Source organism: Lissotriton helveticus, chromosome 10, assembly GCF_964261635.1.
Source record: "Lissotriton helveticus chromosome 10, aLisHel1.1, whole genome shotgun sequence".
Classification (NCBI taxonomy): Eukaryota; Metazoa; Chordata; class Amphibia; order Caudata; family Salamandridae; genus Lissotriton; species Lissotriton helveticus.
Genome location: NC_136071.1, coordinates 149907388 through 149929716, shown reverse-complemented (window position 1 = coordinate 149929716; position 22329 = coordinate 149907388). Strand labels below are relative to the sequence as shown.

Sequence of the window (22329 nt, the reverse complement as noted above, 5' to 3'; positions counted from 1 at the left end):
CTCCTTCCTCGGCATGGGTCGCCGCGTAAATATTCCAGCTCCAAAGTACCCAACGTACAAAGAAGCACCCGGACCTCAGCTGCCCACAAGGAGCCTTAAATGGTAAGCACGCCTCCAGCACAGCGATATCCGTTAACTGTTCAAACTGCCTTGGATGCCTGACGCGTTTCGAAGTGTCCCCACTTCTCTTCAGAGGCTTTGGCAGTTATGAAGGAGCGCTTGAGGCACCACACCCCTTCTTGCTTAGATGCACGCCCTGGATGGGACTTATGGGACTTGTAGTGCCTCACGTCGCGCTAATGTTCTGTCGGTAACATTTCAAGCCCACAGATGGGCCTCGCGGTGTGGAATTCGTGCAGAATGGAGGCGTGCTTACCATTTAAGGCTCCTTGTGGGCAGCTGAGGTCCGGGTGCTCCTTTGTACGTTGGGTACTTTGGAGCTGGAATATATATATATATACACTACTGTTACGGAAAATTGACAAAGCCAATAGAATTTGCCAATGCTGTTTTTTTGGGGGGGCTTCTGCACATAAAAATATTGGAGGTTCTTGACTCACTTTCGACGACATGCTATCCTGCTTTATTTAATGTCTTAACCTTTCCCCTAGGTTGCATTGAATATGGTGCTGCTCCTTCAGCTTGGATCCTGTCTTGTTCCTGTAGCAATCACAAGACCTTTGTCAGGCCTCTCATTATGTTCCTCGTCCTCCCTCACGTTAATAGCTCCTTGCAGTCCTCGAAACATCCTAAAAATGCTACTAGACCCACCAGTACAGTAACTTGAATATTTTACTTGACCTAACTGTAATATACCTGACCTCTAAACCGGTCTCAAATTGTGTGATCCTCTGCAAATATTTTGTTTTATGGAGCTTTATTTTTCTTCATAATCACATATGAGAGCACCTTCAAATATGCAAGTTAAGCATTTCTGCTGTACAAAAAAAGTTTAAAAAAAAAAATGTAATAGGCTGAACGATTGCGCCATGTATAATACCAATCTGTCCTAAATATAGGGTACACATGACGCCATGTCTTGACTGTTAGTTCACTGATAGCATTGTCATCAGGGCAGGGGCAGGAATATTTCTCTGTTCATGTTTAAAATCTCACTTTTAATACATACATTACCAAATCATGTTTTCGTAGTGCACTGTCATTTACAGACAGCACATTTTCCGCTGAAATGGCCACAGCATTTCCCACTAACATGCAGTTTTACTGATAAAACTATACAGTGCATAAACAATGTTAGGAAATTGGGTTTCAGCAAAAATATTTATTATTTCATATCAAGTCGGACATCTTACAGCATTCAATTTCAGAGGCTTTGCACATCACAATTGTCAGGCAGTTAACTTTACAACATCCTTTAATTTCTGAAGTCAGGGAAAGAAAAGTAAATGTAAGAAGGAGAGAGGATGTAGCCTTACAACTAGAGCGGCCAACGTCAAAGCTGGGGAACCGGGTTCGAGTTGCGGCAACAACGCTCAACATCCTGTGATTCTGGGCAAATCACTTAATCTCCCCATGCCTAACAAAAAAATTAATGTATCCTAGTGTAACAAAACTGGTGCTATACAAAGCGCTCTGATACCCGATATCTTTGGGTCCAGCTTGCGCTATATAATACAAAACAAAAAACAAAAAAAGACAAACTGACTTTTGACCTCTGTCTCAGAATGCAGAGCAAATGTGACAAGATAACCGGATTTAAAGCCATCTTTATTTCGCTTTCACTTTGAGAGTGACTAGAAAGCCTGTTCTTTGTCAGCTCCCAAAATGGTCCAGTAGGTCTTAAAAATAGCTCGACCTGATGAATTCTGACACACCATAGTGAGTGGATTTCTGGAGGCCTACTGGAAAAGCTCTACTCCTGTCATCTTGCAAAACATATTAAAATTGCATCCTTAGAAATTGTAATCTCCCATTTGAAGTAATGATGGTGGTTACCCTCCAGGCCTTTGGCTGCAACGGGGACCCAATAGCATGCCAGTTACCATTGTAGATTAGTGACGATACTTGCCCAGTAGTGTGATTTTTCTTGCTGTATGGTAGGCTAGGCCGGTTGCGTATCACTTACCTCAAGTCCCTTATATTCTGACCACAATCTTATACTTTCTGGGCGTATTTTGCTGCCGCTAAAGGAGTTGGACAATCTGTTGCTTTCATGGGGTCACATGTCCCAAAAGTATCCAACCATACTGCCTCCATATAAAATACATTCTATAAGGTACTAGGGTTATTAAAATGTGTTGGTGGTAATGCTTTGCTCCTCGCTGAAATCTAATTCTCTTCATAAATCCTGTCAACATTGCAAGCTACTCAGTGAATAGAAGCCCACTGTCTCCTGTGCGCAACTGAGATATAATATGGTCCTATGACTTTTGTTGCTTGCACACCTGTAACCCCTTTCTGTACCATTTATGCCGTTCCCATGGTGATCCTGCCTCTGAATTTAAATCCAATGTCCTTTCATAGTGATGCAGTCTGCCCTCTGATCTCCTGAACCGAGATTTATTGCCTCAAGTTCATGATCTTTCACTCACATTTTCACAAGAATCCCTTAACTTTTATTGTACATAGAGGGCTCTACATCGTATAACATATTAATACCACAAGCAACACGAATCCTTGTGGACCCATGCAGTATTTTCTTTCTGTTGTCATCGTTCCTTTCTGACATTCAAATAACATTTACAACTTTGCCATGTGCCCCTCTTGTCCCATTCTCTGCACACCATTTTAATGCCATTTACTTGTTTAGATTACCCACATGCAGCACACTAACACACCTCTTAAAAAAATCAAATTCTTGTGTTGATGTCCTTGTTTTCTTGCTTACTATACTCATGCTTCTAACCAGTGATCGGTGCTTTTGCCCAGACAAAAGCTGCAGGATTGGGAACAAGCTGTTACAATCTCATTGCGCTGTTAACATATACAGCACACTTGGCTACCATTAGTAGGTCATGCAAGACCTTCTCCTTAATGCTCACCTGTCCTCTGGCCTTGGTGTTATTGAGGCACAGCAGAGGCGCATTGATTGGAGAAAGGGGCTGGACCTGTTGAAGAGATACCCTAATGTAAGTCGCCTGAATTCACTCATTGTGGAGCTAGCTTGCAATGGAATCCGCTTGCTGGATTCAATTCCTTATGTCATGGTGGTGAACTGCACAGAACAGTACAGGACAAAACTGATATCTGGGATACTTGCTAGTATGAACATTTTATGCATCTGTGCCAGTGCTACCTTGCCAACACTTTATTTTGTGTGCTAGTTTTGCTTGTAACTTAATTTTTTTCTCCATAAAATGTGTTGGTCTGCAATAACAAATGTTTACTTTTGCTAGTTTTCTTTCATGGTTATGGATGTGATTTAAGAGAACAATTTTTTTTTCTGGAAGCCTTGCTGAGGCGTAGTGCTCTCTGAAGGGATTATATTAATATGGGGTGTATCCGTTACTAGGCTGCCCTGGTAACTGGCTGTAGGACCAGTTTAAGAAAACATGGCCTTAAGGTTTGTCAAACCATGTTCTTTCTCATCATCCAAACTCTTGGAGACAGACATCAGACAGAGAACTACAGTCACTTAGAATCATTGAAACGTTCTTTAATAATTCACACTGCTTAGCGTCTCTGGCCTCCATACTTACAGACGAAATGTACAATGAATTTTCTTTTGGGTTTCGGGATTCCATCTTTAGTAACTAAGTGAAGGAGTACTGCCTTCCATTTGTATTCTCCCATTGTCTTGTCTACGAACGGATTCCAGGTTTAAAAGTCTATGTGCATCATTCTTCGAGGAAACTTTTTAATTTACAAGGAAACTTGCACAATGAACAGCATTAGGAATAGTAGTTACTACTCCATGATGTTCTTTTTACTGGCAAGTTATGGTTAACTTAATGCAGTGCATTCTTTGATTAGGCTCATTAATATCGCCATTGGGCCCTTGTCATTGTGCATGTATTTAATTGCCCAAAAGCACTGCTGGACACCAGTCTACAGTGATATGACTGCTGTATCTTAGACATATTAGCGATACAAAACATTTTTTCTTTACTTAATTCATGTTTTCTTGTATATTTTGAGCATCTTGATCTGAAATGCTTTACTTGTAGTCAGTGTGCATGGCTTGCTTTAGGCAGGATGTTTACAATTAACTGTTGGGAAGATGAAACAGTAGGTGAGGAAAAGGGAAGAGGGTGCACCAAAGCTACTTAAACATTGCACAACATGATCATGCTACGGAAGTGTTGGGAAGAGAAACCTTAGATAAATCACAGTGCCTGTTTTGGGCATAGGTGTGGTGCAGCACGAGGGGTTTGGAATAGGTGTTGGAGATGGGAGTTTCCTAAAGTCAAAAGTGTAGCTTCTGGGATTATTTCTTTATGGCACTAAGGGTAGCTGTGGACACAAGGTAAATGAGGGAGAGGTTTCCTAGTCGTAAAATACATGGATTAGAAAATGTGAATTTTAGGCTTACTGGTGGGTAGATTGAGGGTGGTGGAGGGTTGAGATCAGAAGGTGTAGCCGTGAGTGTAACCGGGGATAATCCTCACCAGCTGGGGAAAGGTAAAGTTGGAACCACTATGAGGTGGTTGTTGAATGCATCTAGTAGACTGCAAGCTAGCCTGCATATTATCTGAAGCTGTATTTATTCCTCCTAACTGACCAGTTGAATAGGGTGCGAGTGGCGAACTTAAGTAGATTTTAAGTTGGCTGGATAGAAAATAGTAGGTGCCCAAAGAGGCACCATATACTTTGAAGTGAATTGTCGTATGACAGCATTGTCCTATATGATACATTCAGGAAAATTTAATATTTATGCCAACAGCGATGTTGCACCTGCGAATATCCTTAGGCCCATTCATAATCGACTCTGGTTTGGTTCAGTGAGAATAATTTAGCAATAATAATCCAATACTTATATTAAGCTTATTTTATAAGGAGAGGTCATAGGTTTTATTGGACACGTTTTATTGATATGTAGCGACCAGAAGAGCCTAGTCTGAATTTACAGTATTGAGTTTTAGACTTGAATATTTAACTTAAAATGATCTCTCTGATGTTTGCTCATGAAAAAGGGTGAGGAGGTGTTTATAGGGTTATTCAAATTCATTGAAAGGGGGGAGACCAATGGAATAATCTGCTTCTTCAATAGTTTTAGAACTTTGGAGACAAGCAACGTTTCTTCAGTTTTACATCAAACCCTGTATTTGGCCCATGTTTGATGAAGGCCTGTTACTTTATGCGACTTGCTTATTGAATTGAGTTATAGTACAAATTTGAAGTGCTTTTTGCATGTTCTTTTGGGTGCTGCAGTGTTGTCAGGATTTCTACTACAACACAGTAGCCGAGTATTTGTGGGTTGGTTCCTTTGGCTGTGATGGTAAACTTGACCTGGCACACGCTGCGGTTTATTTCCTTTGGAGTTTTGCATTGTTTCTCTTGCTGAACTGGCAACTAATGGCACTTTGCTGAGAAGTACCTGTCTGCCTCTGCAGTTACAGGATATCGTGTAGCAAAATAGAATTTCAACTGGGCACCCTTCCTGCAAATCGTTGCATAATCTGCAATAAATAGCATAACGTCTCGAATATTAAGAAAGTGTATTGACCCATTATTTCTTTACATCTCTGAAAGATTCCAAGCAGGAACAGATTATCTGCATTCTGATGGGAGCATTCGCTTGGGTAATGTGCATTGATACAGGTGATTTATTGTAGGCTGCACCCTGCACCTTGTTTAGAGTGGTGCCTTATTGATTATGCTGGTCTACCATCACACTTTTTACTGCAAGGTGCTCACTTAACTGAAAGAGTGTGTGGTAGGTTTCAGATGGTAGACATAGTGATAAGTGAGTCATTGTGGAACTGGACGGATGCTTGAACAAGGAACAAAGTGAAATACTTTTATTGGTGTTGCCAATTCTTGTTTGAAGACATCGAGTTGAAGACATCAAACATCTGTAAAGGAGAACACAATAGAAAACAAGGGGCCCATTTTTTTAAAACGCCCATTTTCTGCACACCTTTATAATAGCCTACTGCTTCTTTTTTTAGTTTTTTGAAATTGAAATGTGTAAGGACACCAAGTTGGATGTATTACTCTACTGCCGAGAAGGCTTACTTGGGGAATCAGGTTTTCAGATCACCTCTGGTTTTCCAGTTATCCGTCATGGCTCTAGGATAGACGTGATGTATCTATGTAAAAAGTAGAGGACTCTAGAAGGGACTATTGTGCTGCCGGATGCCTACTTGAAATATAAAAATATATTTTCCTCTAGTGTCCCTGGTTTAATGATTTTAAATACCTATTCAAACTACTGACCCAAAGACTGAATAGCTGCTGCCAACACTGTGGCTCAACTCCAGTAAGGCTGCCACCATTCAGGATTCACTCCTGTGTCCCAGGGCTAAGTAGTTTATCTTTATTGAAGATTCAACTTTCCTTGCTGATTGCAAGTTGACCCTGCAACAGGAGAACGATTGTTACAAATGAGTCGAGATGTCAAAGTACACTCCGATTACTGTACTATGATTAGACTTACTGAGAATTAAGTACATCATCCTTTGGCCGACAAATTTGTTTGTCACCTGTATATATTAATTTTATTTTTCCCCAAATGACTTCCTCAAAATGTTTTTCACATTATTTGGGGGGGGGGGGGTGTCCCTGCCTGTGCTAAGCACTGCCTAGCCTTCCCATTTCTTTAATACCTATGGTATAAAGCATTATTTTGTCCTTTCACAAGTTTATCTTCAGGTTGGATAAGGAAGAACCACGTGTTTCAATTTAGTAAGTATTCCAAAAACGTTGTACTTGCCATGTTGTAGGAGTGCAAAGCACTGCTGATATTTCAATGATTGGGCATGTTATTACATGTGTTTTATAATGCAAAATGAAGCCTTTTACCACATTTTAGGTCGATATGGTGTTTTTTCTGTACAGTCAAGATACGATTTTCATTGCAGGATATCTGATAAAAAACGAGTAGACAAACAGTAAATTGGGTAAATTGGGTAAATAAGGAACTGACGAAGGCCAAGAACGAAGGGATCTCTATCTGAAGAGCCACGAACTAAGAATTAAACATTGCGTTGCAATTAGATATGTTCCAATGACAGGGATATATGTTCCAATATGGTGAACAACGAAAAGCATGGCAGCCTAAACGTACTTAAATAAAATGGATTGCCGTTAGAAACAATTCTGGCACTAATATTGCCCTCCCAATTGTGTATACCTTCAAATTGATGTTTGTACTTTGTGTTTGAATCATCCAGGACTCCAGATGACTTTTCAAGGTACGTTGTTGCCCTACAGCAGAGGGAGTTGGATTTGAAGGAGAAGAATGCCAGCACGACTAATAGGTGAGTCCAAACAGTTCTCACCTTCATCCGTACTTACTCTTCATCACTTCTTTCTTTGCTTCTTCGATTGTGTCCAGGGATATAGGCAGCTGCAGTGGTTTTGCACTCTTCCAGGGGGAAGAAAAGTGTCTTTCTGCCACGTGTTTTTTTTGGGGAGGGAGCAAACTGAGCTTGCTCCTTGTGTAAATTAGTGCTGAGATTGAGATAATGTGTCACCTGTGATTTCACCTGATATTTCTCTTAGATCAGTTCTGGAGTAAATGGTAATGCGAAAACTAGAGAGTGGGCAGAAAGCATGACAGGGTCTTAAGAGAGGCTCTGCCGTAAAAAAGTAACTGCTACTTGCTGAAAAAGCGCTTTGACGCCTCGTCAGGGGTAGTAAGCGCTATATAAATGCAATTACAATACAATACAATACTACTGGACCAGGTCTTAGTAGGCTACAAACGTTGGAATTGGAGGCATTGTGAACAGACCTTTGAATGATCATAGCTCAGCACTGGCTGAGCCCCAGATGAAAGATCAGTTATTTATTTCAATTTGTTTTGTTAACTATGGTGTGTGTTTGTTCCTTGGAGCAAATTCAAAGGTACTATTCATATCTTTGCTTCCACCTGATTGTTGTGATCCGGGAGCCCTACTTACGTTAGCTAATAAAAACCGGTGCACAGTATGGTATATGCCACACTCTGGTGTTTATCACAAACGGGGGGGGGGGCTGTATATGTGTAGGAGCTCGACATAAGCTGTTTCACTACCAGCAATGAGATAATCAACTGGATTGGATCAGTTGGATTCTATGTACGTACAGAAACAATACATCACCATCATCTAGAGCACTGGATCTCACAAACGTGAGGCAATCACACTGGTAATTTGCAGACTCACTAGTAACCTATTGTCTTTCCAGGATAAGTTTTTATAGGTGGCCTTCGCTTTGCTTGGGGTACCTCTACAATACCAAACTGACCTGAGGAGTCTTTCACCTTCTGTAGATTGCAGGAATTTATTTGATTGTGAAATAATTGGATCATGTGAGCCATTGCTAGAGGCAAACTTTCTTATGCCTCTGATGGGCCCACCGAATATTTGGGTAGGCCTAATCTCATTTGGGATAACTGTGTTCTGTAAGTGGCTCGTGGAATGTAGGTGTGTCCCACCTGTGCTCTGTTTGAGCCACCCAGACTGCAGTCTGTATAGTGGTAACACACCATGCATCACCCATTTAATTCTATGCAAAAGTGCCTTGGATTTCAGATTCAAAACTACACTCTGTTCCATCACTAGCATTAACCTCAGCTACAGGTAGGACTGTAGAAATATGATGTTTTTTTCATGCAGCCTATGTATTTCTTACAGAACTTATGAAAAATGTGCGAAGGGATCATGGGTGTCCATTCACCAAAATGCTATGGGTCGCAGAAGTGACACCATCTGGTCTTAATGACATCACATGAAATAATGCCATATGACCCCCTGACACAGATTATTTCCAAAGTCATGTCACATCGCCTTAACCCTGATAAAATAACAATAATTGACATTGCTGAAGTGCCATAGTAACAAATCAAAATAACAGACACGTCTGTTTTAGTTACCACCTATATTATAATACTGACTTGATCTGTGAATAGGTCCCCCTCCCCACCCCCCATATGCCAAACCCAGAATGTTTCTATTTATGGAACAGGTGACCCTCCTAGCAAAAGTGTCCTCGGTATAAAAGGGCCAGCTTTTTGTCATGGTTGCCATACATCAGGTTGGCCGTCTTTTTGCATAGAATTACTTCCAATGTATGAGTATCATCATTTTTCCACAGGTGCCTCCTATGCCAAGAATATCCTCTAGTATGGCATTACCAGTTTTTTTTTATGATGGGTACACATTCTACCAAGAGCTAGCTCCTGTGTGCCAGTATTTTGTCACAGGTGCTGTCATGCTAAGAATTGCCTCAAGTATGCCAACCCAAACATTTCACTATTGGTGTATCTTTAAGACAAGAATCGTGTACAGTATGACAGGAGCAACGACAGACTTGCAGGCATAACACCACATTCTCACTCACATTTAATCTTATTCATTCACACTCTCTAATACTCCCTTACACCCATTTGTATTCATTCTCACTCACTTGCAGGAACTCATTCTTACTCATTATGACTCATTCATACTTAGACACTCACTCGCACACATTCTCACTCACTACCTGTCACTGTCTCTCCCTCGGCCACATGCTTACAAGTACATTCACGCGTGCTCACACATACACATGCTCTCACATACATGCATTCAAACCCTCAAGTTCTCACTCAATTTGCATTTAAAAGCATATCTTACTTACCTTAGCTGCCACCAAAGTTCCCATTCCTGCTAATTGTCCTCTTTGTTATTTTATTTTTAAAGTTTTAATATAAACATCACAATTGGTGATCTTGTTACATCATGAAAAAGATGCATGGTCAGGTACAATTTCTGTTAAGTGTGAGGCATATTACAGCGCAGACAGCATTGTATGTTACATTAGATAGTTTGTAAATACAGGCAGTGTTAAGATAAAAGAGAGGGCCAGATGTGTGTACAGTTTATCCAGTATACTTCTGTATCATCACATAGGAACCTTGAACCGAGTGCCTGGTCAATCTTCCATCCCCACTGAGTGGTAATATTCCACGCTACATATTATGCATTTGCTGTCACTCCACTGACAGTCGTTTCTGAAGAGTTCAGAGCTAAATGTCTTGTGTGATCTTGTGTGGACCCACCCCCCCAAATTCTCCTAGAAGCCATCAGTAATCTGTGATTCTAGATTGCATCAATTAATTGTTCTCGGTTTATCACACAAATACTGAATAATACAGCAGTATTTGCTATTAGTATAACAAAAACTACACAGAAATAGAGTTCGAGTCCCAGTGTTGTTGGCACTGACATAGCCAGCTCTTAGCCCAGGGGTCGCAAAGACAGTGCTAGGGGTCACAAGGGGAAGCCAGGGGTCGTAGCTGCAACCCCTGGTAAACCCTAAATGAAGTCCATGGACGCGAAATGTAATTGGGCCTCCGTGCTAAGATCGAGATGTGGTGTGACTTTCTTGCAAGTGTTGAGTTTACCCATGAATTAAAAAAAAAAACAAGGTTTGTACTCTGGTACAAAACGCTGATCTAAAAGCACCCACCTCCCTATTTGGAGAATGGAAGATGAGCCAGGGCGTAAAGAAAGTTTTGTTACTTGTGACATTTTGCATGGATGCACTGTTTGAAATGGGTGGGATCTAAGGGGAACAACGTACCCATGCTTTATAAAATTTTATACAAACCGTTTTTGTTACAAAGTAACTCTCCCTGAACGGTAAGTGTTGATCTGAGGTGTCTCCAGCTAATAGCGATGGGAAAGCAGCGTCTCCTGTGCTGTAAAACTGAGACCTCAGAGAGACTCTAAAGAAGACACGCCAGAGTGCCTGCTACGTGCAAGAATTGTATAGGTGTTGCAATTGGTTGAGCAGGAACTGTTAAAACTGCTTGAGAGCCAGCATAGGCTTTAATTGATGCAGTGACTTGAAGCTCCAAGGTGACGTATGCTTTTGAGAGGTACTGTAATGATGTTACAGCTGAGTCGTGGAGTGTGTCCTATGCATGGACAATTATCAAAAACATGATCAGGAATTGGGGGTTTTAAAAGCCTTACTAGTGGCTTTAATGGCAACTTTAAAGTAGATTAGCTCTTGTTTGTTAACATTCTAACACTGGTGGATAAAGCCCCCTATACCACACATAACTGAATACGTATAACAATGGGATGATAAACACCTTCTCATGATGGCGTATGATCGGCTAAATCATTATAGGGCGTAACATTGTGTATCAGATCATTCAGAAAAAGATGGTCAGTTGGTTGCATTAAGGTTCTGCTTTTATTCTTCTGTTCAATGCTTGAAGTACAACCAGGTTTCGTCCTTTCCGGCGCTCAGACCGGGGGCTTTCGCAGGGCAGGAAAAGAAGGGTACCAGTGATGTAGTTGGTGTCACATACAAACAAATGTCTAATACCGGATTCACAGTGTAAAAACATATGTTTCTGATTCAAAGTTAATATGTCAAGATTGCTGAAAATATGCTGATCTTTGAAGTGGTCGGAAGGGGATGGGGTGGCAGGAATTTATAAATTCAGTTTCCATACGATCTGATTAGATCTGTATATATTATGCCCAAAAATACATATAGTCTGTGACTTGGACTTCTGTTTTGACGTCTGCAGTCATTGTTTTAACCAGTTTAGATTTCATAACCCAAGAGTGCATTTCCCACTGATCAGTTTGACTTGCATATATTTTTTCATTTACGGTGTTTGTGTGTTATTGTGTACGCTGTTACTTGAAGGTGGAAGACTGATGAAATAGTTACAAAACATTTTGTCTTTGACTCTGGCTCCACCCTCGCTGGCCCAGCCCAGCTAGTACTCAGTATCACACTTTCCATACTTTTGTTTTCTATGTACTTCAACCACACGGATCAATTCAAGCGTATGGAAAAAGTATGGTTGGTTGTAGGTAAAAGAAAGCAGGACATTCTGAATAACGTGAACACCAATAATGGAGAAATAAGCAAACCTACACTTGTGTAATACGAAGTTCATCCACAGTGCTGCTCCTTTGGAGAGGAAACCTTGTTGTACCTACACTCAACGCTTCCCAATAAGACCAGTTGTCCTCTGAAATGTAAATTGTGGGGCCACAACACCTGTGATCTGTGATTCCTCAGCAAACTGATGGCTGCGCTCTTATAAAAGTTGGCTACAGCAAGCGGAGAAATGGCCAGGGCTTTGCTTCACTTTGCTCCTTGTGGAATGTGACCTGTGCATCTGAATTTATGCAGACTGAAAACCAAGTAGCACACGGCAGGCAGGGAATTTTCTAAAAATAACCTTATTTTTTCCTTCTTTGATCTTCGAAGTCTGGCGTCCTGGTATCTTGATTTTCCCGCAGTTTTTCTTTTCTCCCTCTGGCTGCCTTTTTTTTTTAAACATGTTTGAAATAGTTCTCTGTTGATTATCGTCTCTGAGCTGACAACTTACAAAGTTTCGTGATCATGGAGTCTTCACGATTTAATCCCAGAGGAGCAGGTTTTTGAATGCCTTGGGGTTACTTCATGGTGCTTGCAACTGAATTGAAGCCAATGGTCTGGAGCAGTTCCCTAACGGGATCTCTTTCTATATGCATTTATATAGGCCCAGCAAAGGCTCAGTGCCAATGTCAGTCACTTGCTTTTTATGCATCCTTTGTGAAGAAGCTCCCGTTACTGTAATTCTTACAAATAACGACCTCTGAAAGAATTTAACAATGTGCACTGAGATCACTAGCTGACCATGATCAGTACTCATCAATATAGTGGGTTTATAATCTGGCCTCCACTTGGTTTCTGTGTGATGTGTTGTTCTAGACAGAGAGCTTATCCATGTTCCATGGGCTCAGCCTATCAGGCTTGGTCACAACTTTCCAGGATGGACCTCAGGATGCAATAGAGGGCCTCTGCAGAATCCCAGGTGCACCTTTCTGGGGCAGCTCTACAGGAAACCTGGTCTTTTTCCTTCTACGGCCAAGGATGAAAAAACAACTGAGAAACAACAAGTGGGGAATGAGGTTCTTTGTGGGCACCATCCATCCTCAGTCTTGCAACTGACATTCTTTAAACAAATTGTTGGTGAAGATCCATGTGTAACCACGATAGGTGCACTGGTACTGTTCTCAAATTGTTTACTGTGCAAACAAGGGCAAGTTATGCTACTAACACTGGTTAACATCTCTCACATAAAAAAACAAATTACAAAGGACCCTGTCTCGGCTTCACAGAATGCAGCTATTCTTTGGTCCAACACCTGGAATGCTTTTTGCCGCCATGCCCATCGCGCACATTGAAAGTTCGTCTTTCAACTTAGCCGCAGTGGACTCATTCGAGCGATACTTGGTATCACCACAGCACGCAACAGGAAGAAGTTTTGAGTGCTTGGATTGCTAAAGAATATTTCAATCAAAATGTTGTAGTATAGAATGTCATCGAAACCATTGTATACCCTCGAATGAGTTTATGGCAAGGACTACATTTATTATATTTGGAATGATAGAAACACGTGAAGCTTTAATATGTAGTCTTGTATTTACACTGTCTGTTAAATCTATACATTGCTAGAGCATGAGTTGTTTCATCCAGTAGTTGTGCCCAGCTGAAAATAAATTATTGGAAAAGTGAGCTCTTGCCCGCTCTACAGCCACATCCCCTCTGAGTCTTTCGGTCTTTCCCTCCCACCCATCGTCTTTCTCGCGCGGTCTCTTCTTTCCCTTCACCTTACTCTCTAGTTATAATTCAGAATAGACGTTTTTCTAAATGCTTTATGAAATGCTCAAAACTTTAGCCTGGTTTGACTAATCTGCACAAAACATTCTTAGAAAGTAAACTTGTAGATCTGCTTGATCTTGGAATGTTTCGTACAGATTGATAGTGGTGAGAAGATGATGGGGGGGGGGTGGATTAATGAAGGAGGGTTATTAAAGTTCTGTTTCCTGTTTAAAATTCCCTAAGGAAAAAGCTAGTGTTGAGATCAACACCAAACTAGTTATGAAGACATAACTTGTCCCTTTCTTTTCTCGTTTGACAGTAATCATGCAGTGATTTTGAGTCAAGGGGTGAAATATTCAAATCTTAAAATTGCCCGCTGAATTCTTCCCAGGACCGATTTTTTTTTTTTTTTTTGTTCTAGCAGTCACCCCCTCCCACACTCCCATTCGAAATCATGCTCTTCTTACGAGGTCTTCATTGGTACTACTCCTTTCTCCGGACTTTGGCCAGATGTACAAAGCGTTTTATGCGGTCGCAAACGGCCCGATTCTCAGAATCCGGCAGGTACAAAAGGCAAATTGCAATTTGTTAATAAAATATTTTTTAAGAGCAGGCAGTGGTCTCACGACCAATGTCTGCTCTTAAAAAATGAAACTGCAAAGTTTCTTTTTTTCCTTTTTAAACTCATCCCATTTTTCTTTAATTACATTTTTTAAGGATTGCTCAGTTAAAACGCAATCACAGACCTAATTGTCTGTTAGTCTCAGCTGGCCACCATCCCTGTGATGGCTGAAAATCCTAAATGGGTCGCAGATTGCGACCTACCTCATTAGTATGCTAGGTAGGTCTATTTGCAACCCATTAGGACAATGCCTCTAAAAGGCCAACAGGGATGGGAAACGGTGAGTTGCACATTATGCTCCATGCTGAAAGAAAGGAGGGAAAAGGGGTACAATCAGAGCTATGCCTGGCACCTCAATATCTGACTGATGACTCAGCCTTCATTACAGTACATACAGGAAGTTGTAGAACTGTAATTTAATCAAGTTATACTGTGTTTGCCAGCAGGTGGTGGACTTTTCCAGCACCTCTCCACATCACCCCAAAGTTATTTATTATTTGACAACTACATGCTCCACTGCTTTTGATATACCATGTAAATGTAGAAATCTTGATAAATACCAAAATAATGAATCCTTAGAGAAGTGTGTTGATAATGAATATTAAAGAATATTGAAACAATGTTAATGTTGGTGTTAAAAAAAAAATAGTGCAACATTGATAACACATGAAATAAGAGTTTTTGATAAGTTATTTATATTTTTCCATTACGTTTACAGCTCCGGTAATTGTGAAGGGTATGTTTAAGGACGAAGCCTTTTTCGTCACTGTAGTATTCTATTTATTGGTTTGAACATTGTGTTCCTGGATTAAAATTGTACAGTTGAATTATAAATTATCACGGTTGTGTCTGTTCATACAACATTACTTATTTAAAATCGGGCTCTGTTTCACTGCATGATATTTTCAAAACCAAGTGTTTTTTCGAAGTTTCCTGGAAAATATTTTTGATCATCTTCCTGTAAATCTAATGTTATAATTAAAAACCAGACTGTCTTGACCTATTACCCGGGAGGCTGGTGTGACGAGCAAGAGGCACTCCTTGTGGTTATGCAGAAGTGGTGTGTCACCTTGAATCATCTTTGCATACAACAGGGTTCTCTTTACTGTCATTAGTACCTGTCTTGCAGGGGCATCTCTCCAACACCCAGCAGTCTCTGGTGCTACATTAGAGCACTATTTGAGGCAGAGAGATCATTTAATAACCAACCGGCCCAGCTGGGCCTGACCTACTACCTCTGGTTCTTCCTGCAGGCCCCATGAATCTTTTTGTAGCCTTCGAGGCGGTCCATCTACAGCGTCGGAAAAGATGTGGCCTCTGAATATCAGTCGGTAAGGAGTTGGACTCGGTCTAAAATGTCGGGGTCACTGGTGTGGCTCCAGGGTTTGAGAAGCACAAAGTCGGTGTTGGTGGAAGTCACACTTAGAGACTAAATATAATTTATGCATGGGCACGTAGCAGGATTCTTCTTAACTTCTTTTTTTATAATAAGCTGCATAAATATTTCACTAGCTTATATGACACATTAGCAAAACTTTATAGCCTTTCGCTTACCTTATTTCTCAATTGGCTTCTTGCATGCTGCTTTAATAGCCGTGTTAATGGCAGGTGTTCACATTTACAGTTTATCTTGTTTAGATAGTGGAACCATAAAATTATCAAAAGCAAATGTATATGTCCCTCCAATAGGTTTCCATCGAGGTGGTTTATCATTGTGGCCATTATGCACGGTGAGCCCCATCATTTCCACCCAGTCGAACATTAATTTATGCAGCTGGCTTCTATTGTACTTCGAATTCTTGCCTTACTGGTTATCAGTTATTAGGTAACTTCACATTAAAGTCACCCCAATTATAATTGATGATTCCTAATATTAGGCTTGAAATAAACATTAGAGGTAAATGCATTTCTAATCAAATATTTCGACAACAGAATTGTCACATGGGCTAAAAGATTCCATGTTTATAGTTAAAGTATTACCTCATGCAAAAGTCTTGATGTAAATATATTGCAAGTCTCCAGACGTTTTTGTAAACATGTCAACTCCAAGGTGTTGTAATTGACTTGCCAGCTACATTTCTTGCTCCATTTTAATTTTCATCTCTGCTTAGTAAGGCTCTGTAGGTTAAATCTGGTTCTAATTATTCATATTAACAAATTTACTTAATACCTCTACTATAGCTGCTTATTTTTCTGATGGATGCTGCTTCCTGAATACTCCTCACCTGTAAAACAATACCGGGGGTCAGACTTGATCTTTAAAACTTCAAAGCTGTGAATCCTCCAGTAGGGGGCGCTGGACTCAGTCGGCACCGGATATTGTCAGGCGATGTCTCCTAGGCTGCAAGCCACCCATCCCAGGCACTGAGGTCAGTTCCCTTTATTCCGATCCCAAGCGGATCTGAAACGTCGATCTATGAGGAGTTTTTCTCAAATAAACATTTTCAAAAGTAGTAAGTCCCCTCCAAAGAAGTATGGTTTTAAACCCTGTAGGGATTGTGAGGGGCAGTGGTCCATCACGGATCCCCACTCAATTTGATTATGGTGCTTGGGCTCTGACCACCACGGGAATTCCAGTACCTCCTGCCTCAGTATGAAGCTCAAGGCCATAAAGGAGCATCAGTGTTAAAATTGTTCTTGGTCGTTCCTTTTCTCCTCCTTCCTTGTCTACCAAAAGCTGAAAGCACCATACGGAATCAAAGAAGCTCTCTAAAGGAAGTCATTCTAGGCTATCTCAGACTCTCACAGGACCTTTGTCCTTGGAGCCGGAGTTAGTTGAGATTCCCATTAATGATCCTCTACGCAGCCCTGCTTCTCTTGGGGCTGTCTCCAGACAGATCTCCACTGCTACCGGAGCCTTTGGCGCTGGCTCCCTTCCCTGAGCCTTCGACGTCGGTTTCCCGAATGCGACACACCGAGCTCTGATTCAGTGGGGTTCCTCAATGCCAGCATCTTCACAAAGGCGTCGACTCCGTACGGGCACCCTCGGGCTCGAAGGCTTCAGATATTTCTGCCTTTTAAACTGGCGTCGTTCAGCATCACACCTTCCAGTCTGGTACCTTTGCTCCCCTGCTTTGACCCGGTGCTTCGATTTTCAGCGCTGCAACTACCTTCGTGGCTGGTGATGCCACCTCCACCGCGGCCTTCCCCACCAGCGCCAGATGCAGAGTCACCAGCTCCACAGACTGACGGCGAACCCCTCATTCCCTCCAGCACATGCTGATGTGAGAAAGAGCACGACTCCATGAAATCTTTGACACACTCTGACCCGGTGGAAGGCCTGCTCTGTGGAGAGCGAGCACAGGATCCCCTGCAAAACTTTCAGGCCTTTCATCGTGTAGTGGCCTAATGCCTCGCCAGATTTGGCTATGGAGTTCCCTGCTGGGCCACCAACGCCTTAGGTGGTGTCACTCCTTAAATTATGCTAAAGACTTCAGAGGCATTTGAAGCAAAGACCAGTGTACTTACAGAAGTTTTTCTGCCCTTTTTGGCCATATTGGAGCCTTTGCTAGCTTTCAATGAGGAGTTACTGGCACCTGACCTGGCAGCTAAGAAGAAGCCATCATCTATGCTAGCAATAGAAAGGCTTGTGGTCTTACGCTACCGCTCAACACCAGGTGACCAGTCATTCCTTTCCAGGCATCCTGCTCAGGTATGCGATTGGGTGGCGCCGGCCCTATGGTACCTTTGGACAGAGAGTCCAAAAGAATAGAGGCTTGGGGCAAGGAAGCCTTCTTGACTGGAAGTGTGGCATGAAATTCCTTAAATACGAACTGCGTTATTGTCTAATACACCCATGCATTGTGGGACGTGACCCAAATGATTCCGCCACACATATCCTTCCAGACATGAAGGACCATTTTCAGCAGGTCATTGCAGAGGAACTTAATGTTTCCAGTCACATTATTAATTCTGGTCTTGACATGACTGACCGTCGCCTGGGCCATTGGGACCTCAGTCTCAATTTGTCGCCATGCTTGGCTCCGGGCATCCCACTTCTCTTACGACATCCAGCCCAACGTAATGGTTCTTACCTTTGACAGGGTGCGTCTCTTCAGTGATGAGGAAAATTCTGTGCTGGAGAGATTCAAAACATAAAGACCCACAGCACATTCACTGGGCCTTAAGCTTCCAACACCAGCCAAGGACTTTTGGTCCACCTCTTTCGTGGCTTTGAGAGAGGGTAAGGCTCCATGCAATATCAGCCACTTCAGAAGAACTCCCTCGTTCATCCATACAGGGGTCGTTCCAGAAGACGAGGCCATGGATCCACTTTGCAACCCTTCTCTTCCTCCCCAGGGCCTCCAGAGGGTCCTTCAGATTATAGAAAAGCGCTCCACCCTTCCCTTCCTTCAGTTTCCGCCTCCCATCCAACCTCTCTCTGCCTCCTCACCTCCCAATCATTTGGCCATTTTGCAGCCAGAAGTGTCATATCTACTTTTGAAATGGGCAGAGGAGTTTGTGCCAGACAGGGAAATAGGCTATGGTTGCTAAGCACATTACTTCCTGGTGCCCAAGAAGGGCGGTGGCCTATTTTAGACCTCAGGAACCTGAACTTCTTCCTCACAAAGGAGAAGTTCAAGATGCTGAACCTAGCTCGGGTTCTGCTGGTGTTGAAGATTGGATGGTGTCACTGGACCTGCAGGATGAGACCTTCCACATCCCTACTCTGTGGACCCGTCAAAGCATTGCGGTTTGTGATGGGTTCTAAGCACTACCAATTTGCAGTACTATACTTTTTGGGTTGCCATTTGCACCTTGAATCTTCATCAGTGCGATGGAAGTGGTTGCAGCCCATCTTAGACGGTGGATGGTGCTGATTTTTCCCGTACTGGGACGACTGGCTTCTCAAAGCTAGCTCACAAGAGATGGTGTTGCACAACTGGCAGTCATGGACAACTCTTTTGTTTGACCTGGGCTTTTCGATCAGCTAGTCCAAATCTCACCTACAGTCCTCCCAATGGCTCCAGTTTATAGGCTCTGTACTGGACGCCACCTGTCTGCACCTTTTCTCCTCTAAAGAGGATCACAGACTTCCAGGAGATGATCCGATCTTTATGGTCAGGCACAAGAGTTCCCATCCTGAGTCTTGCGATTTCTAGGCCTGCTGGCTTCTTGCATTCTCCTAGACACACACGCACATTGGCATGCGAGGGCCCTGAAGTGGTTTCTTTGCAGGCAGTGGCTAAAGGATGGGGGGAGACTCCCTCAGTGCTGCAGTGGATGTAGCTTAGTGGCTAACTGGGAAACAGTGGCATACGGGATGGCCTTTTCTTCCTCTCCGGTAGGGAATATGGCAGTGACGGATGCTTCAACCCTTGGGTGGGGAGTTCATTTGGAGGATCTGGAGAACAGAGGTCTCTGAACTCTGGGGGAACATGTTCTCCACATACATCTGCTAGAATTGCAGGTGATTCGGCTGGTGATCAAGGCTTTCCTTCCATCCATTATAGGTTGGTCTTTCCAGATCTTCACGGACATCACAACTGCAGTGTCGTATGTGAACAAGCAAGGGGGGTAGGGTCTCCCCTCCTTTGTCTGGAAGCCTTGGAATCTGGCTCGCTTCCAATCACCTAGTGGGGTCCCTTCATGTCCGAGCTGACTGTCTGACCCGGCATCATCATTTCTGTGCACGAGTGGTGTCTTCTACCAGATGTAGTCCTGGTCATTTTTGCCCAGTGGGGAACTCCTTAGGTGGACTTATTCACCTCCTAAAGTGGTTAGTGCCAGTAATTCTGCACCCTCCAGTATCCGTCAAGAGGATACTTGGGGGGGACATGTTTTGGTTGAAGTGGTACTTTCAGCTGCATTTTATGTTTCCCCATACACTTTATTCGTCTTGTTCTGAGAAAGTTTCACCAAGACCAGGCCCAAGTCATTCTTATAATCCTGGATTGGCCGAGTAGGGTGTGTTACCCAGACCTCCTGCACTTCTCCACCTATCCTTTGATCTGCCTTTCATTTAGACCGGACCTTTTTTGCCTGTCAGGGAGATTGGTTATGCACCCCAATATCTGACCCTCCACGCTTGAAGATTGAGCGGGAGCAACTGAACTCTTTCCAGCTACCACCAGAGTTGGATGACTTTATTTTGTGTCGCCCTTCACTAAGCCGGCGGATGGGACAACTTTGTTGTTTGGTGTGCAGACAATGGTGTGGATCCTTTACAGGCAAACCAATCCAAGTGCTACAATTTGCACTTTCCCTAGTTCAGAGGAGGTGTGCCATTGGCACTGTGAAGGGCTATTTACCTCCCTTGTCTGATTTCCTGTCCTATGGACCAGCCATCCTTCTTTAATTCTGCCATTGTCCTAATTTTCCTAAGCGCCTGGCTAACCTTTTTCCTCCCACTCCATTTCTAGTTCCTCAGCGGGACTAGAATTTGGTTCTTGCATTTTAGATGGGGACTCCATTTGAGCCCCTACACAGTTGTACCCTTCGCATATTGACACTCAAGACAGTATTTTTGGTTGCCATCATGTCTACAAGACGAGTCCGCAAGTTGCTGGCCCATAGCAGTCGTCACTACTCACTACCTTCTTTGCAGACAAGTTGGTGTTGAGAACCAGGGCTGGTTTCCTTTCTAAGGTAATAGCACACTTTCACCTTGCCCAGTCCATTACCCTACCAATCTTCTACCCCACCACATCCTACGAAGGAGAAGGAACGGCTGCATCAGTTGGATCCTAGGCAGTCGGTTAATTACTGCTTGGACCGCACCAAGGAATAGGAGTCAGACAACCAACTCTTCATGGGCTATTGTGGAGCCTTGAAGAGGGAAGCAGTTTATAAGAGGTCTCTATCCCGTTGGCTCAACCTCTGCATTAGGACCTGCTGCGCCCTTCTCAAGAAGGAACTTCCTCAAGGAGTCCGCCAACTGCATTGGTTCAGGGTGTCCCGATTACAGAACTATGTTAAGTGGCATCGTGGGCTTCCTTGCACACTTTAACGAATCATCATTGCCTTGATGCAGAGGTGCACAGGGATCGATCTTGCAGGATTTTTTGGTATGACTACTCCTTTAACTCCCCTCCTGGGCAGGTTATTGCTGTGAATTATGTTCTACAGGTGGAAATATCCATCAAAAGAAAGTTACTTACCTGTGGTAACGATCTTTCCGGTGGATACTCTGTCTACCTGCAGATTCCTCACCAACTCACAAGATTCCATGTTGGTACTGCATTCCCTCATGATTTGTAATTCCCTCTCACTGTGAAGGCTTGGGAAAAATGGAGTGAAACTGACGACTTTATGCTGGGGCTGGCTCTTCATGGCATTGGGAGCATTACCCAACCTCCCGTGAAGCACAGAGTCCAGCGCCCTCTACTGGTTGCATCAAGGCTTTCAAGTTTTCCGAATCCAGTCTAATGGCTGGAGTGTGTTCTACAAGTGAGCAATATATAGGCAGTTCGAATATACATCAGAAAGATCATTACCGCCGGTAACTAACTTTTTCTTTCATATGGAGCCTCCTCCTAGGACTGCCCGTGTTGCATATTCCATGTAGTCAATTCAATGACCATGGTAGTCTTGGTGCTGAGAAGCTCAGTCCAATACTAGTTACATTTGATCCTCACTGGTCCAGTGTGGAATGGCACCAACCAGGATCTGATCTGAGGATTCTTTAATCCAGTTCCTATCAGAATCAAAGTTGCCACCTGAAACATGACCAAACCATACAAGTGTCCCAAGATTAATTTTGTTTTGCCTCGCTCCTGCTGAGTTTACTTTTGCTTTTACCCTTTAATTATAATAATCAGGAATGGCATTCACGTTCTCTTTGTAGGCAGCAGGTCCCACACTAAACACACCTTTTCTCTCTCTCTCCTTTTTTCTCTTGTTCGCTTCTCATCTGTTTTTTTCTAACTTTTGTCGTTTTCCCTTTGGCTGCTGACTCAATTATTCTTAATGGTGATTCTGGAATGTGCCAGCAGGATCTTTTGTATCAGTTGCTGATGTTGATTAGATTACCAGAGAGGTCGATGTCATCAGGAAATCCA

General features: G+C 42.7%; 1 protein-coding gene across 2 annotated transcripts in view; it reads left to right on the top strand.

Annotated features, from left to right (window-relative positions):
- The window catches only part of MAD1L1 (mitotic arrest deficient 1 like 1), a 2576418-nt gene that overhangs the window by 327074 nt on the left and 2227015 nt on the right, over positions 1 to 22329 (top strand). For both annotated transcript variants that reach the window (XM_078664968.1, XM_078664969.1), the window contains exon 10: positions 7296 to 7382. In XM_078664968.1, coding sequence (XP_078521094.1) covers positions 7296 to 7382 — 87 coding nt within the window. The remainder of the gene's footprint in view (positions 1 to 7295; positions 7383 to 22329) is intronic.